Below are 18,387 nucleotides of genomic sequence, written 5' to 3' on the forward strand. Positions count from 1 at the left end.
CTAATTGCAAGTCATGGATAAAGCTTCTGTATTTTGTAATTACGGGAACAATTTGGGTGAGAAAAAAGTAATAATCATGACTACATTACAAAAATAGGGCAGTCAGGTTTTCATGAACCTCAGGAATAAAAGAAATGTATCATGATAGTAAGAAACCAGCAACATCTAAGTTTCATCACTCTTATTCTTGCCTTTTCCTTTTTAGAAAGAAAAACTTTGGTTACTAGTGGACAACACGGTCTGTTAATAAACTCACTGAAACAAATTTATTTTATAAAGTTGTGAAATCCTCAGGCTTTTAACTTCTGGCAGATTTTCCCAGAAATGCTTTAGTCTCTTTCAGGTTTATGTTTCTAAAATAAAAATATCTTCTTCAATAACTTCAGAAAGCGTAATGCTTTTCCAAATAGTTTGTACCTAAACACAAAAATCTGGAAAACTATTTCCAGGCATAATTATGCAAATAGTGATATTTTTAGGACAATAAAGACTGAAAAGCTCATAAAAATGAAGATAATTTTGGCACTAGAATATCTATTATTATTAGGAATTTGTTTATTTTGCATTGTTTAAGCAATCTCCTTACCAAAGGCAAGCACTGCTACTAGAAGAACTGTTAAAAACAGGTCACTTTTCAAAGACTTCTTATTATTTAAAGACCTTTAAAAGAATTGCTTTAATTTAGACATTAAAACCTGATCAATTTTACAGAAAGGGCAGTCCATCCAAATTTGAGCTAATTTAACGTGGCAATGCCATAGTCCAGCTTACCAACTCACAATGGCATCGTCCTGCCCACCATTCATTCTTTCCATTAACTGAGTATTCCTGAGGTTCTCCTTAGTGAGACTGGGGAATAACTGTGTGAGGAAGCACATCTATGGTACATCATTACTAATTACAATAAAAACCTTTAATTCTCAGCTTCAAGGCTACCTCTTCTTATGCTTGAAGAGCACATTTTAATGTACAATGTTATACAAATACAGTCAGCATTTCAAAAATCTACGAACATGTACCTTACGTATTTACTTAGAGGAGCTCCTTCGCCTACCGTGGTATCAGGTGGTTCATGTAAGGTCATCAACAGTTCAACCACAATCTCTGGTAAGTTATTATGAGATAAATTGTCAATTTGCTAGAAGAAGAAAAATAGTTTAGCTAAAGTAATTTCACATTTCTTTTCCTTCTGAGAAAACTCATTTTTTTCTGTCTGGATTCACTATTTGTTCAATTAACTATGACATAAAATTCATTCAGAAATTAAGCCTGGTTAAGACTATCTATGGCAGTCACAGGTAAAACAATTTACTTTCCTACAGTATCTGGAGAAACCTTCAACTTTAATTTTCCTACCAGTTCTGAATACAGACTCTGCCTCTGGGGACAATGGCTCCTCATAAAGCATTAACAAAATATTTTAAGAGGAAAACATGACTTACTTAAACACATATATGGCAGGGAAATTCAGGGGTTTACAATTAATGGTATTTTTTTTTTTAATTACATTCTCAAAAAAGTAATATTTCAAGTCAACTGTCTGCCTGAAAGTTTCTATTGAATAGCTACTTGAAAACCTTGGGATAAAAATATGGCTAGTTCGGCTTTATAAAAATTATAACAATTTTGTATCTATAATCTTGAACTATTTCCATTTTTACAGAAGCTGCTTTCAGGTCTTTTCAATGCCACAGAACTCAATCTACACATTTAAAAGAAATACCTGTTTTCCTAAGCAGTTTTCATCCTGAAGCATGTCGTAGACTTTAGAAGCTGTATCTCTCTGCTCTGCTACTTCACTCTTCTCAAGGCTTTCACAGGCAAAATACGGGAGGATATACACAAGTATCCTTGGAAAACAGTCTGCTAGAACCTGCCTCCAGTCTTTTTCAATTTGGTCGGCAAGTGATTTTATGTCTTCAAATTGACTCCTAATCACCAGGTGTGGAACCAAAACTTTGTAACAAGACCTAGATGTAGTAGATACATTTGCAGAACATCATTGAATTGCATTTTTTAAAAAATCTCAAGCATAATATAGCAAATATCATTCCTCTACTGTATAAGCTTGTAATTATTGTTTAGCTACTGCTGTACAAATCTTACCAGCATAAATATAATGCACAAAATACTTGGAATAAATTTTAAAAGCTCTCAATGTTATTTCACAACAAAATCCTGATGCACTTAGAAATTTGAAACCCTGTGTCATAATTGTAAATAACTCTAAATAAACTGCTTTCATATAACAAACTTACCTATAGAATTCCTCAAGGCTAGTATAGTTCAGAAGAACATAAGGAAAAGCAGACAGGCTATATCCACTGTCATTTATTTTCAGCCACTCCATCACCAAATAGTCTAAATGTGATGTCATGAAGTCTTCTACACTTTTATAGCCAAAAATGTCGGATATTTTTTTCAAAACCTGTGCATGAAGCAAGAGTGCAGAAATAGCATGCAGAGTACATGATACTATGGCAAACTGACAGACCTACACCTCCATGTCCCACTGCTCAGCCTCTTAATGAATATTTGTATGACTCAGCTCTTATTTAGCATAAACAATTTTAAAAATGATTTGTACTGCCGTATCTCAAGAGTGCAATCAAGGAACTACAACTACCCCATATGAGGTGGCAGGCAAATAAATGACAGCCAGCACACATTTTGTGAGGTATAGACTGTGTGTAAAAATAAGAGGCAACAAACACAAAGACAGGATAAAAAGGACAGAACAAACACACTAAAAAAATGACTCGCATGAAAGGCTGCATTAGAAACAGTAATTATTTCACTATGCCCTTGTGAACTTCACAATTCAAGTCCACAAGACACATACCATCTTCCAATACTTAGCATTTATTTTACATGTTTTCCACATTAGGAAACTCGCTTTACTTCCACTGTGTACAAAGATTTTTTAAATGAGATCTGCAATCTTCAATGTATACTTTTATATAAGTAATATACTTTTATACTAATAACACACTTTTATATTAATAATATACTTGCATATAAATAATAAATGTATTTATATAAATAATAAATGCATAGTTTTTGTATTTTTTTATTTGAGATCTGTGCTTTTAATAGACAATATTTGCCATTAAAATTGCCTTTTATGATGTCATTATTTCTATGTAGATCATTAAATATAATTACACATTCAGGTATTTATGCCCCACATTAGTCACACTTTTATAAAATTTAATAACTTTCAAAACTGACAAAAGCATTTTGTCCTGTTCCAGTTTTAAACTAAACTTAATTCACAGCCTAAATATAAAATGGAATTTTATACTTGCCTTTTTCACAAGGTGAGTTTCTAATTCATTCTCTTTCACAGACTGGCACACAGCAAACAAAGCTTGCTTTTCACAGACTGGACTGCAGCACAAAATCATGGCTACGAGCATCAGCAAAACCGCTTTTCCATTACACTGTTTGTCCAAAAGATCTTCAGGACTTGCATCACCCCTGACCTTCAATAAGAAATAATGCAGAACTTTTTGTACAAATAGCCTGTTGAAGCAATCTCCTCATTAATAAATTAGTATAAATAATTTAAAATTGAGCGCACTGACATAAATACTGCTGGAAATCTTGCTTCAGTTGCTTAACAATTTCTTCCCCCAGCTGCCTGCTCCACTCCTCAACCAGAAGTTCCTAGCCCCCACATGCCAGTAGCTCACACACTCCAGTTCATGTTGAAATATGAGCAGTTTAAACAAAGGCAGTGCACTTAACAGAGAAATTATGGAGGCACTGAGAAGACAAATCTCCGTTTTGCTCTTCCCTGATGCATACAGGAAAGAACTGCCTTGTGATTCAAATGTAGTTGTTCCTCTATTAAGGCACGTTGTTGACAAGTGGTGAATACTGAATAAAAGTTATACAAGAAACCCCAGTGGAAGGGCAGAAGCTAATAGACAACAGCAAGCTGAGGTGACAGAACAGCGAGAGAAGGCAACAAAGAAATGAGATGACTAAGAGCTGGAGCTGAAAGTACAGAGAGAGGAAATAAGATGACAGAGATGAAGCCTCTGCAGTGAGGCTATGACACAGCAGGCAAGGGGAACAGAGAAAATGCAGCAGAAGTGACTTGCAGATAGATGATAGCATCACAGAAAAAAACAGGAAATGTAGATGATGAAGATGACTTAGCATGGTAGTAAGGAAGGAGGAAAAGTGAAAGATACTAATAGAAAAATGAATAAAGAAATTCCACAGTAATATAAACCATTGCAAGGAAAACTTTTTCTTCACTTGAAGTTTCTTCTGAACAGTTGAATTTGTAAAGCAAATTTTGGTTTTTTGAAAAGCACTGCTCTAATACGACTGGAAACATGATCTTACTGAATCTCACAGATCTGTTTTTACACTACGTAAACACATAACTTGAATTTACATTGCCTCTTATTCACTATTTATATGTTGTCTGGATTACTGAGGCTCCATTTTTCTTTGATTCTTAAGTGTTACAGTACTGAAACCCGCAACAACAAATAGTATGATACAGAAAACCAATCTGGAACATCCAGTGAAAAGTTTTACAAACTTCTAATGTGGGTGAAAAAGTGACTGACTGGATATGTAAGGAATTTCCTGAACACAACCTTGTTTGACCACCTCAGATTAACAGAAGTCCAGAAGAATTAATATTCTAGGAAATTAAATGTGATCATTTAAATAAATCATCTTATTCATAAAATGAAATCTAGACAAAATTAATTACTAGATGTTGGTACCAGATTTCTCATTCCTTCCTGAACTCTGAGATAGGCGTTCTCAAAAGCCTTCTGCTGGAGCTTTGAGGGAAGGGGTTTTGACATTCCAGAAGAATCTCTCTGTTTCATATCTTGAAATAAACTTCAAAAGAAGAACAATAATTATTAGCATAACATTTAGTCTAAAGAATTACTGCATATTGTGTGTATTTATCTGATTTTATGAATGTTATTCTTTTCTTCTTAACTTTTTGTACAGCAGTCTTTCCTTCTTCTCCCTCAAACATTATCAAGAACACTACAAATATCTGTTGGGGATAAATGGTGGAGAATGGCCTGAAAACACACACAAGTTTCCCAATCTTTGCCAGTGCCGGAAGCCAAACTTCAGTTGTCCACCACAATGGAACACTTCATGTCATAAAGTTCTTTGGGAATATATTTATTGAACAGATGTACATGTAAAAAAAGTTTCTCAAATCATTTATTTTTGGTAGGTAAAAGCCCAACCCACTCTTTGTAACAAAAATGGGAACATCACAGTGGATTGAAGCAAATGTTACTCTAGCTATTTCTGAGTGATTATTAGCAGATATTTCAGAAAGATCACCACATTTGGTTTGTATGCATAATAGTTCTTTGAATATAACATTTGATCACAGATGACCTAGATAGATTATGAGTTAGAAGCAGCGATCGTATTTAGTATCCTTTAATGATTTCCTCTTCCGTGAATTTGTTGCTTTCTGAACCCCTGTAAACATCCAGACACTTGAAGGTAGTAGCATAACACTCAAGATATGTTGTACAAAGAAGTAAACCATATTTTCTTATAATTTTGAACTTGTTAGCTTCACTTAATGTCCCCATGTCTTTAAACTGGAAAGGGCTGTCAATCTTCACTTTGTTCTGCTCCAGTTTTTGCAGAGTTATGCTATACTGCCTGCGATTCAACTCCTTTTGTGCTGAAGGGCTCCATCTTATGCCATCAACACCTCTGCATAAAGTGTTTCATACTTTTGAATGCCCCTCCTCTACTCTTATTCCAGGTCAATTAAACACTTTCTGATGTGTAGAGAAAGAACTATATAGCTTATTCATAACACAAGACTATTTGAAAAGTTTTCATGCTACATAATGTACGTCAACTATTTCTAGACAACAAACCACTATTTCCTATTCAAGTCTTGCATAATAAATTTAGTGCAAAATTTGCTATCATATATAGCTTTATATGTATATAATATTTATACCTCTTTGTATTTATGTCTCTCACACCACAGAATACTTGAAATGCAGACAAAGTTTGAACACCTTAACCAAAGTAACTTGGTAGGCTTTTATATTCCATCAACATTAAAGCCTCAGAAGTACTGAAAAGAGGAGCTATACAGTAGCAGAAGTAACATCCAGTTAAGTGAAATTAAGTGTTATTCTCATAAACAGAAAAAAGATCTACATTATCACCTGGAAATCGACTTTGCAGCAAGAATGCGAACTTGATGGTGACTATCTGCGAGAAAATGTGGGAAAGCATCACTCACGGGCAGATCTTCACTTCCCACATTAAGCATCACCCACTTGCAATGAGGATCAGCCTGAAGAAAAATGAATGTTGTTATTTAAAATACAGAAGAATATACACTGATGTATGCAAAAGATCTTTGGATACTGGTTTTAAGTACACCTTAGGTATATACATAACGTGCTAATGAACATGAGAAAATCTGGGATTACCTCAAGCACGGCTTTCATGCAGTTTAAAAGGGCCACTCTCACTGATGCTGTGCATTTCCCTTCTTGAGCTAAATACCTAAAATAAGGAAGATCTGAATAAAGGAAAAAGTTGCCAACCATTTTGAGAAAAAGTCTAACAGGTTAGTTTCTGCTGCTCATACTTCATTATTTGTGCTCAACAGGCATGTTTGGGAGAATTTTAATTAGTAATCTACAATTGTAAATGATATTCATTTTTGTTTGCTGAAGTTATCACTTGTTATAATTACTGATGCAATTCAGAGAACAATTATTAATACACAAGAGTAGCATTTATTTTTCTAATATTATCTTAAGGACGACATAATTCTTTGCTACAAATATAACACAACACAGAAAATCTGGAAAGTTAAATGATATCATAGGATACCAATGTCAAGACACAAAACAGCACTACAGTCTTCACACTGACAGCAGAGTTAAAAATTTCAAGCCGAACGGACTTCTGCATTAAATAGATAAAACCTACCAAAAGGCTCTAACAACTGTCAAAAATTGTCCTTGGGCATCCCCTGTCTCTTCAGCATGTGCGTGGGTCTGGGCCAACCCTACTGCTACAGGGAGCAAATTACTTAGAATTACTTTACAAACTTCTTGATCTCGACGGTACAAAGAACACACAGCTCTGTGAAAGAAAGAAAAAAATATCTTGAAACACGAAACAGCCCCCAAATCCTCTAGCTGTTGAATTAAAATAGCTATAATATATGCTGAATAGTTCCTATCTTACGAAAGAGGCCTAAGAAGCATAAGAACTTCGTCTTCAGGCAAGATGTGTTCTTCACTAGGGAGCTCCTTCAAAAGGACCAAGTACTGAGGAATGAAAAAGAAAAAAAAAAGGAACCAAAATGGAAAATAATACTTAAGAAAACATGTAGACAAAAAGAAAAAATATAAAACACTTTCAGTAACTCTTACATGAAATCACACAGCAAGGATACCTATTGTCAGCTCTTACATGTTCGACTCTGACCAACTTTTCACGCAAAGACTGTCACACAGAAACACGGTTCATGAAATTTTCAGTATTGGCAGTCGAAATTATTTATTTTGTAAATTAAAACAGAAATCCTAATCTACTACAGAGAACATTTCTAGCTATTCAACAAAAAATGATAAAGGTAAGATGTTTATACTCCTCAATTCTTTATTTTCTGGCTTACAAATTCTAAACTGCTCATTCCTCAGCCACCATACATTTCAAAACACTAAAGTAACCATTTGAATGTCTTCTCAGGAAACTGACAAGAATTTACCAATTTAAAACCAGCACAAATATAGAGGTGGGTCTGCTGTAAAAAAAGCTCACACTCACCATGTGCAGATGCAAGGGCTTAGTAATATCAAAGATGCTGCCATCAGTAAGTGTCAACAGTTTCCTGCGTATATCAGAGGCTCGGAAGCTCACGGGCTGAATTTGGACTGTAGTTACACAAATACACAAGCACCTCAGAATTTCAAGGAGAAGTAAATCCTGCTTTGTCAACTGTTCTTCAGCTAATGGGCTCAAAGGACCTGAAAACAAGACTTTCATGTAAGAAATGCTTCTTCAAGGACAATAAAAAAATGGGTAACATCTCAGGTCTTTACAAAAATTATTTAAGTTCTCAGAACAGATAGAGCACTATCAGTCTTCAAGTTTATTTGTTACTGAGCAGTTCTGCATCAGTAACAGCTTCTGGAGTGTTTCCTACTTCTACAAAGACCTTCTCTAAACCAGAAGCTTTAATTTTTATGTGCCCATACATATGGCTGATTTCTCCATCAAGGTTAAAATGAACTCAGTGGAACCATCTGCAGCTGTGCTCTTTTGGGTTGTTAACTATAATTTAGGATACATGGATTCAAAGCTGAATTTGAAATAATGACAAAATCACTACTATGATAATATCCTCATTGAAACGTCAATTATAACCTAAGCAAAATAATTACAAATGCAATTTTCCTGTCACATTTAGAACTCTTGTAACTTTCTGTAATCATAGACTTTATTTATTAGAATTATTTATCGGATGGTTGGAGAACATTCTTCTAAGACACTTATTCAACACGATGGGGAAAACAGACCAGCTGCTCTTTGTAGAATTAATATAACACACTGATTTCCTTCTCATTCAATAAGAAACAGAAGACATAGTCCTGATTAAAAGCTAAGATACACACTATTTTTATAAAGAATCTAAACTGAAAGAGAACATCAGCACTTGTAGCTCCTAACAGGAATAAACCGACAGATTCATGCTCCTGTCCCTCTGCAGGCCCAGAGATATAAGAAAGCTGACCTTTTCCAGAATTAGCGATCAGGAAAAGGACAAAAGTTAAATAGGACTACTTTTAAGAAAATGAATCACAGTCTAATGACAGAGACAGAATTCCTACAGACACGTTTTCTAGTTTCTTATTTCTGCCTGACTTTGAACAAGTCAGCTAGCTGCTCTGCTTGCATTTTACCATTTATAAAATAAAAAGTAAACTTATCTTTTCCAAGTGAGCAAGAACACTTCATTAACATATTTAAAACACTAATGAAGCACAAAAGAATTATTGTTTATAAAGTACCTGGTTCTACCGTTAGCGAAGCAGCACAATTTTAGATCTCACTCATCCAAGCAAAGAGCAATCTGTAAAAACAAGCTTTTGCAAATAGTGTTGAACACAGACAAGACTTACCTGTTACATTTTGCATCTCACCATATTCATTTGTATCACTGACGTCAGTCACTGTATGATCATCAAACAGATCATCAGATAGCTGGTTATCTACTTCTATTATACTCTCTTCAGGATCATTCCCCGTTAGATCCACTTCTCCCAGTTCACTTGGTTTACCAGTAAACACCATCTGACAAAAACACCACATTCTTTTAAAGTTGGCTTTTAAGGACATAGGAAACATCACAGGTGTAAGGCAAGGAAAGACACTGGCAGCTTCCCAGTGAACTAGAATGGGTGAAGACAATAAGAGCTACACTGAACTGATGAATTTAATCCTTTGTGATAAACCTGTCTTCTACACACGAGTTGTCTGATTTGAACTATTCTCTTTAGGACACAAGCTTCCTAAGACAGATATTAGCCTCTGTGTTTTACATGGTGCCAAGGACATTGTCAGCATTTGAAATACAATTATCTCTACAAGGCTCACAGACTTCTCACTTCAGAAGTACAAAGAATTGAAAGGAAGGCATATGACCTTTCTGAGGGCACAGTAACCACTACTTTCCCTACCAGATGACAAATTGACAGACGGTAACACTCTCAGCTTCTTCTCACCTGAAAAAAACAAAGGATTTTGCCCACCTAGGCCTGACTACAGGACAATCTGCCAAAAAGAGAAGTTTTAGGAGCTGTGCTAAACAGTCATCTACATCGATTACTTCTTCCCAGTGAAAAAGGAGAGTAATTTACAGTTAGAAGATTTAATATCTATGTAATAAACATCTTTAAACTGTTTCAAGTCAGGTAAGTCCATCAAACTACAAAAAAAAAGAAGCTTTTAAAACTTTACAAGTGCACTATAGCTCAATATAATGTGTTATGGACATTCTTGCTATGGCAGAAAACCTGTGTATACTTTTACTCTAATACAGTATTAAAAATTTTCCCAAAATAACATATTTTATTTTAATGTGAGCTGGCCTGCTGACTTTGGTCAAGTGTTATCCATCTGCTTTCATTTTCCCCCTATGCCTCTGTCCAAATGCTAAACAGAAATGTTTCCAGTTTCGAATTCTCTATAAAACTCAATGTATTTTGATTTTTTTTTTTTTGTAAGAAGTATCTCATTTGCTTTGCCTCCAAATTATTATACTGTAAAAACAATCCTCTCATAGATGAGCACTGCATTTAAAACCAGACAGAAGGTACTTACCAGATTTTTGCAAATATCTACGAGATCATCCATAAATTTTGACGTCAACAAACGCAGGAATATATTAGACTGCATCTTATTAGCACTGTTCTGTAAGAAGGCAAGATGTACAGATAGGTTAATTTTTTTCAGGTACTATATATACAGCATTCAACTTTGTGATCTCTTTAATGAATAAAGAAATATAAATTCGTTTATAAACTTTACCTTGGTACAATTGCATAAACATTTTGTACACTGAGTTATCAAAGTCCTTAATGAGTTGACCTGGGCATCTTCATTTAGTTTGCTTTTAGACTGAGAAATGCTTTCTCCAGCATAATGAAGAAGAGACTAAAAAAAAATACAACACAAAATACCTCTGTTAAATTCCTTTATATATTGGCACATACACAGCATACATACAGAGGCAAAGGGACATGATTCTCATTTATACTCATTCAGACATTCTCATTCATAAAGCTTTGATATTTATAGCGTACATCAATGACTATGGACTTTTTTTTTTCTTTCATTTTTGTTTCACTCATTCTGCTCCAGAAATGATAAAAAAGATGGACTAGACCTGCCTAAAACATTAGTATTTTCATTGCAAAAGGAAAACATAGCATCTCTCCATAATGTGTAAGTTCTGGGCTTCTATATTTAAGAAAGAAATCATCTCAAATAGTAGTAGTGGTAATAACAATAGTAGCTGCCTTCATACTGGTTTAAAACATCAAATGACCTTAACAAATTCCTACATAAAAGATGTATAAATGAAAGGACTTGTTATCCTCTAAGTAGCTGTTTGTCCACCTGTCCATGATTATACTACTTTTGTAGAAGGAGTGACTCAGAAATGAATAAATATTTAGAATATTCTCCACTGCGAAACATGCATTGATGTGCTGACAGAATTTCACAGTGACTCCTCTCTTCCAGCAGCAGCATTAACATACTTAAATCACACTCAACTGCCTTTTTTTAAGCAGAATCCAATGGAAAATTCATGCTCAGAAAATACATCAATATGAACAAATTTTCAGAAATTATTTTAGATTTAATGGTTTATTTCATTTTTAACAGCTCCCAAACACACTGCTGCTTACCTTAGCTTTCTGGAACAACTCTGATTTACAGGCACCCTCTTCTTTGAATATGCCAGTGTAGCAATAGCAACCAAGAACACCAATCAAGAGACTGACACATCGGACAAGATGTTCTGCAGCAACAAGCTTAGACTAAATCAAACACACACTATAAATACCAGTGGTTTATCATTAAACTTTTCCACTACAATATAGAATACAGAACAGAGTCTTTTAAAAACACTTTTATAGACAGATTTCACCAAAATTAGAAAATATTTGCATCCTAGTGTTTTGCATTGCACTTGCCTCACATGTCCTTTTTTGGCTTTCTCTGTTAGAATATTATCTGCATGTCCCATGGCCCTTATGCTTCCTTCCTTTACAAGACTTCAAATTCTCCCTCTCCTTACATTCCATCGCAGCAATAGTTCCAGCTCTTCCCAAGTGCTCTGTTTTATCTATTTTACCCCATGCCAAGACAAGAGACAGCATGAGCAGGTCAGGAACTACATCACATTCCTACTGCTGTCTCTTCTGATCTTAGTAAATTTGTAAGTTGCTTCTCAGTAGCAACTGTGTCAACAAACAAACAGCACACATGGTTGTTAATGTGTGCAAACTTAGTGCAGGAGCACTCTAGAGATCCCTTTTCATGTCTAAATTATTTGGATCAAAGGAGGCAAAAGAGCAGACAATTGTTTCTTATTTTCCCAGAGACACCAAAAAGGATTGCTATCACATTCTTGAAAAGCAGTTGTCTATAAAAACAATGGGAAAACTTATGCATACGTGTCATTGTCACACACGCAAAAACAGGGTTAAGTTTTACAGCTCCCAGTCGCCAGCACCTTGTTACTTTTGGCTCCCCAAATATTACAGGACCTCAGCAGTGAATTGCAAGGAAGGCACACCACTACATTAACACCAAAGCTTGCCTCTCAAAGGAACTGGAAGTTTGAAAAGCCTGCTGCTGTTGTTTTCACAAACTTCTAACCATTGTGTGGTGTCTCTTCCTCTACAAGTCAAGATCTCTACAAGGAGAGATTCTGTGGTGTTCCAACAAGTGGAAGATACAAATGGGATCACAGGATGATTCAGGCTGGAAGGGACCTCAGCGAGTCTCTGGTCCAACCTGCTCACAGCAGGTCAGCTCTGAGGTCAGACCAGGTTACTCAGGTCTTGAAAACCTCCAAGTGTGAAGACTGTACAACCTCTCAGGCAGGGCAACCTGTGCCGCTGCCGCACTGTCCCCACGGAGATGAAATTCTCCTTGGATCTAGTGTGAACTTCTCTTGACTCTGCCTCTTGTCTCTCATCTTCCTGCAATGCACCCCTGTGAACAGTCTGGCTCTGTCTTGTAGGCAATCTCACAGGCACTGGTAGGCTCCCCAAATCCTGTCAGGGCACCCAAAGCCACCTCTGCTGCAGACTGAACAAGCCCCTGCAACCCCAGGCGCCTCCACCAGATGCACTGAACGTCTGTCCCATACTGGGAGGCCCAGAACCGGATGCAGCATTTCATGTGTCTCTGAGTAGAGGGGGATAATCGGTTCCTTTGAGCATGGGCTGTGCTCTTTTTAAATATAGTCTGTATATGCAGCTTATTTTACCATTGCTCCTTTACACAGCTGTCTCTGTTTACAAAACCTAACAATCTGAGACTTCTATGACTTAGGCTAACTTGGCTGAAAACTGGCAAGAGCTTAAGGCATTATAGGTCCAGAGAAATTGAAACCAATATAACAAAAAGCAGCATAACAGCAATTTATGTGGCAACTTGGCACACACTTCCACTTCTATACAGCCTCTACATATTCCCACATAATTATGAAAACTGGATATTTTGCTAATAATGTAAATAGAGACTTCTCTATTTCATATTATTGGATATAGTTTTTCAACTGCTTGCAGCTCATTTTTATCAGCAAATGGAATGAAAAATCTGTATACTTTGCCCTGACAATATATGGTTGGGAGCATAAATATAAGGATGTAACAGTAATTTCTAACTTACCTTGGGAGCATAGCTGCTTAAAAGCTTTTCTGACATTGCTAAAAGACAGTGCTCCAAAGTTTCTCTAAGATTTTGGTTGATGGCAAGTCTTGAACGAGTCACATTTTTATCTGTAACATTTACTGCAAATTTAGTGAAAACATCCATTTCATCAAACGTAGTCTGCAGATACAGCTCTTCAATATCAGAAAAATGGTTGTCTTCTTTCCCTTGCAAGTGTTGCACGCTTGAAGAAGAGACATCGTTTTTACTTTAGCAGTCAGTATATGACTTACAAGTCTTTAAAACTATTATTTAAATGCAAGAAATAAACAAAAGCACAATAAACATTTTATCCTTTCGTGCTTCTAAACTCTGTTTGATCTTTAATTTCTAAGGTGAATTTCGCTGTGAAATGGATACTCTTACTTTAGCTCTGAAGAAACTGCAAAGAAGAACGAAGCCTGCACACACTTAGAATCATAGAAGCATTCACTTGCAAGAGACCTTCTGGATCATTGAGTCCAACCATAACCTAACCTAACTCTAACGCTAATTCATGTTCCTAAGAACCTCATCTAAACACCTTTTAAACACCTCCAGGGATGGTCACTCCACTACTTCCCTGGGCAGCCTGTTCCATTGCTTGACAACTTCATACATTCTACTGTAGCTCATATAGAAGCATCTGTTTTGTGTTAAGATGGCTGAGTTCAACTTACTTTACACAACTGGAGTAGAAATTCACAAAACCCCTGAAACTAGTACTTTTAACTTCTAAAGTCTTATCTTCCATCAGAACAAGTTATACATGTTTTAGTTTCAGTAAGAGAAAAATGGATATAGTACAAGAGCTTGAACACATGCATCAGTGAAAGAATGAACAGCATTCAGAGAGTGACTCCTACAGACTCAAGCAACATACGGCTGGGGTCACAAATGTAGATGGAGTGGCATGAGGACACATGGACAGCAAGGATCTAGCCAACTTTCTACTTACTATCTGTCTTCAAGAAAATTCTTAAGATATATGCTTCCCTTAGAATGGAAGGTAATGTTAAAAGGCATGAATAAATATTTGTATAAAATTACAACTTATTTGAAAACTTTAATGACTTAATAATATCTAACCTACTTATGGATAAAAAGCCAAATATTTAGCTGTTTTGCTGAGGTGAGATGATACACATATGACTCATAAGGTATTTTGTTCAGTACCTGAAGCTGTGACTCTGTCAGCAAGACTATTTTAACATCTGCTTAAAGCACCTTAACAAATTGCAGAAGTGCTGTTATTTTATGGGTTCTGAAAGATGTTCCACAAGAGGATGTGAAAGAGCTTGAGGAATTAAGCATTTCATTATCTCTGCTCGCTAAAATGACAAATACAAGAAGCTTAAGTATCTATAATGATTAATGTAAAAACATACCATTTAGCATCATTTTGGAAAAAAATCATGGCAGCTCTACAGTTCTTCATTGTAAGGCTCACAAGTATTTTTTGTAACATAAGATGAGGAAAATCACTGTAAAAAAAGAAAATTGTTTTGTATTTTCTTGCAATCAGACAAGCTATAGGGATTCCTGAAGCACACCCAAAAATTAAACAGATAACGGTTTATCTTCAAAGAAGCCTAAGTTTTCACTTTAGGTTTCTAACGCATAGTTCACGTATCTGCTGTGCTATGGACAGATAACTAAATTACATCCCCACAATGACATTCTACAGTAAGCTTAAAAACTCTATAAACTCTACCAAAGCATTAACATAATACAATTCTGCAAATGCACTTTTCCCTGTGCAATTATTCTGTGTTATATAGGGTGAGCTTACATACAAAGTTATGCCACAAAGACTTTACCTGCAGAGCACAGGAGGCAACTCTGCACATTCTTCCATTTCTTCCTCCAAATAGCAGGACAGTACCCATTTCATTATCGCCTCCTTTAACATAGAACCTAGATTTCTTTCACCATTATTCTGTTCCATCCCTACATCCAAAGTTTCTGGCACTGAGTAGGTAGACATCACATATGACAAACAACGTATAGCAGAACTGTAACAAAAATGGAACACAGGGCATTTTTGAGAAACAACGTGATGTTTGTTGATCAGCACTCTAAAGCAAAGTCAGTATTTCTGCATGCTCAGGGAGCATCAAGTTCATAAGCAAGTTAATAAGCACACATACTGGAAAACTCCTTTATTAGGATCTTTGCATTTCCAAAAGCTACACTTTGGCTATTACAGACATTTCCTGTCTGTTTTAAAGACTGTTTCCGAATCAGAATATATTTATAGAGGAAAACATACTTTTTAACTTCACAAAATCAACGTCTCTTTCACACAGATCTTAAAATTTTAGCCCATTTTACATTTTTAGTCAATTTTAAATTTGACGATGCCTGCCTCTCCTCTTCTGCCTCTGCTTTCAGACTTATGTATGTATTTATGCCCATTTCAAATGCTTAAAACGCACATGTAGGCCATTCTTAATTAGAAACACAGCCACAACAACCATATTATTTTGAATAATACAGTGGTTCTGGTTGCACAGTTAAGAGCAATGTAAATCAGACACAAAGTATTCTTGCTTCCCATTTTACCTTGAAGGCTTGCATGCAGGTCCTGAAAATATCTTCCAGAGTTCTTTATCCGTCACAACAAGGTTTCCTTGAACCATAGCTTCAAGTAGCCCAAAGCTTTCCACTTCAATCTGCTGGAAACTTACGCTACGAATGGTAAGAGACCAAATCTTTGCCCAGGTTCTCTGGAGCTCCAACCTGTGGGTGCTTTTCAAATCATTTTTCTGGTTTTGACACAAAGCCACCTCTGTAAGACACTTCAGCACGTATGGGGTTCTTTCTCCTCGGCGCTGATGAGGCAGTAACTGGTGAAGTACATTGAGTAAGGGAGGTAGCTCACTGTTAGGAAGACTCACGGGATACTTCGATATTAATTGAGCTGTAATCTGTAACCTTGAAAACACAAAGTGAAGCAATTAATATCAAACATACCTGAATCTGCATCTTCAAAAGAAAACGAACAAAGAATTCTCTGATTGTCATTTCACATTTATGCTTTCCAGTATTGAGCTCATCTGTTTACTACCAAAGGTTAAAGATTCAGTATTTCTACTGTTTTACTTGTAAGTCTGCTTGTCTAGTCTCACTACCACTAATAATTCCTTACAGGCTGACTTCACCGATTTCTAATTCCTTATAAGCTGACTTCACTGATTCCTGACCACAAAGGAAGAAAATTTCATGCAAAAAACCAATTTCTGTCCTTCTTCTGGACTAGTCTGCTACACACTCGGACCCAGGGAGTGACCTCAAGGGTGAACTTATATAAACAGGAAACATTACAAGAACATCTCTACAGATAAGAAAAATAAAATCTATCAAATGAACAAAATGTTAAGCTGGAGATGGTAAGTTGTAAGGGTTTTGCTCATAGCAATGGTCACAACTCTACTCTAATTAGTAAATTACAGTACTCGCAGGATTTCTTGGAGATTGCTATCTCCACACAGAACGGCAAGTTAACTTCTCAACTGGATCCTAAATAGCCACTTTGCCTCAATACTGTGAACAAGAAACACACACACACAAACCTGCCACCCCAGCTCAGGACCCAGTTTTCAAGCAGCTACACTGTTTTGGTGTCTTGTACAGGAGTTTCCAAGAAAAGGACAAAAGAGAGGAAGAGTAACAATAGCCTGTGTAATTTATTTTAGCTAAAAAATGAACATTTTGGGGCTTAGGACTACAGCTGGTAAGTTCTGGAAAAGTCTTCCTGTGGTCTTTCAACAACAACTTGACTCCCTGCTACGCAGTCCTTCTCTGGCAGTCAGTTGAAGACATGTAGCTACATCTCCAGTTCAGAAGTCCCTTATGTCAAACAAAATGCCTCTCAATCAAGGTCCTGCCTAAGGTGCCAGGCCTTGCACTTGAACAGTTTTCAGGCTAGGTATTACAGCACTGTGTGAACTAGTCCAAAACGGCCAAACTGTTAATGGATGCTTGTCCTGTGACCCACCCAGCTTAAGAAAGCAGTAAATCTCACATTAATTACCTAATACTCATAAGTTGGATCAGACTCACAATACTGACATAAAGACTGGTAATATCTAGCACGAAAGACAGGTAGAAAATCGGAGGCAGTAATATCTTACACACCACAACACAGTTTACCAGACCTCGTTATTTCTTCAGAAAATAAATATATAAAGTTTTTAAAGCAAGAGTGCCAAGAACACTACCCACTACTTTCCAAATGCTGTGAGAATCTACGTTTAGTGCTTAGATAATATAATTACAGCCTGCGTAGACACCTAATTCCAAAGCACAACATACTCAGGAGAACATTTAACTGTAAAAATATGTCTGTAGTGATATTTGTTTCATGTAAAGATGTTATTACCAAGGTATGACATCAAAATCCTCCTGGGATCTTTGCAGGTTGCCTCGAATTACCTCCCAGCCCAGTTCAATCCTCCTGCGTTTGCTTGGTGCTGTTTCACCACTGGACTCTCTTTGTGTAACCACATACGACTGGGTGATTTCCAGAACTCTGGTATCCTCTGTAAAAACCTTTTATAAAGAGAAATTTAAAAGTATACAAATAAAAAAGTAGTATTTACAGGAAAACTGAAATATCATACTAAGCTGGTCCATTTTTTACTGCGTATAAAGCCCACTAAGAGGCAAGCAGAATTGTTATTTGTTATTCTTTATTATAACAGAACCTCCACTTATAGTCTCGTAAGTAACACCAGTGAAACCCAGTATTCTTTCAGAATCCACACATCTCTAAACTGCAAAAAAAATATGAGCTAAACACATCAGATCACAGATACAAGATACTAACACTTCAGTAAATGATTTTGAGGAAAGGCTAAAGCCATATTACCTTAAAAAGCAAAGCAAACAACACAGTAA

The 18,387-nt window shown here is 36.1% G+C and overlaps 1 protein-coding gene across 1 annotated transcript in view; it reads right to left on the reverse strand.

The window, feature by feature from the left end:
• The window catches only part of ATM (ATM serine/threonine kinase), a gene marked incomplete at its 3' end in the record, with an annotated part of 67,071 nt that overhangs the window by 38,015 nt on the left and 10,669 nt on the right, over nt 1-18,387 (reverse strand). The window contains exons 9-27 of the mRNA XM_080340536.1: nt 17,870-18,039; nt 16,051-16,422; nt 15,306-15,500; nt 14,874-14,969; nt 13,465-13,690; nt 11,469-11,600; nt 10,585-10,710; nt 10,378-10,467; nt 9,177-9,348; nt 7,822-8,021; nt 7,237-7,319; nt 6,976-7,131; nt 6,468-6,543; nt 6,198-6,328; nt 4,752-4,872; nt 3,309-3,485; nt 2,259-2,428; nt 1,724-1,970; nt 1,020-1,138 (exon numbers count right to left, since the gene is read on the reverse strand). Coding sequence (XP_080196662.1) covers nt 1,020-1,138; nt 1,724-1,970; nt 2,259-2,428; nt 3,309-3,485; nt 4,752-4,872; nt 6,198-6,328; nt 6,468-6,543; nt 6,976-7,131; nt 7,237-7,319; nt 7,822-8,021; nt 9,177-9,348; nt 10,378-10,467; nt 10,585-10,710; nt 11,469-11,600; nt 13,465-13,690; nt 14,874-14,969; nt 15,306-15,500; nt 16,051-16,422; nt 17,870-18,039 — 3,059 coding nt within the window. The remainder of the gene's footprint in view (nt 1-1,019; nt 1,139-1,723; nt 1,971-2,258; nt 2,429-3,308; nt 3,486-4,751; nt 4,873-6,197; nt 6,329-6,467; nt 6,544-6,975; nt 7,132-7,236; nt 7,320-7,821; nt 8,022-9,176; nt 9,349-10,377; nt 10,468-10,584; nt 10,711-11,468; nt 11,601-13,464; nt 13,691-14,873; nt 14,970-15,305; nt 15,501-16,050; nt 16,423-17,869; nt 18,040-18,387) is intronic.

Source organism: Nesoenas mayeri (genome assembly GCF_963082525.1).
Source record: "Nesoenas mayeri genome assembly, chromosome: 1".
In the NCBI taxonomy this organism is placed as follows: domain Eukaryota; kingdom Metazoa; phylum Chordata; class Aves; order Columbiformes; family Columbidae; genus Nesoenas; species Nesoenas mayeri.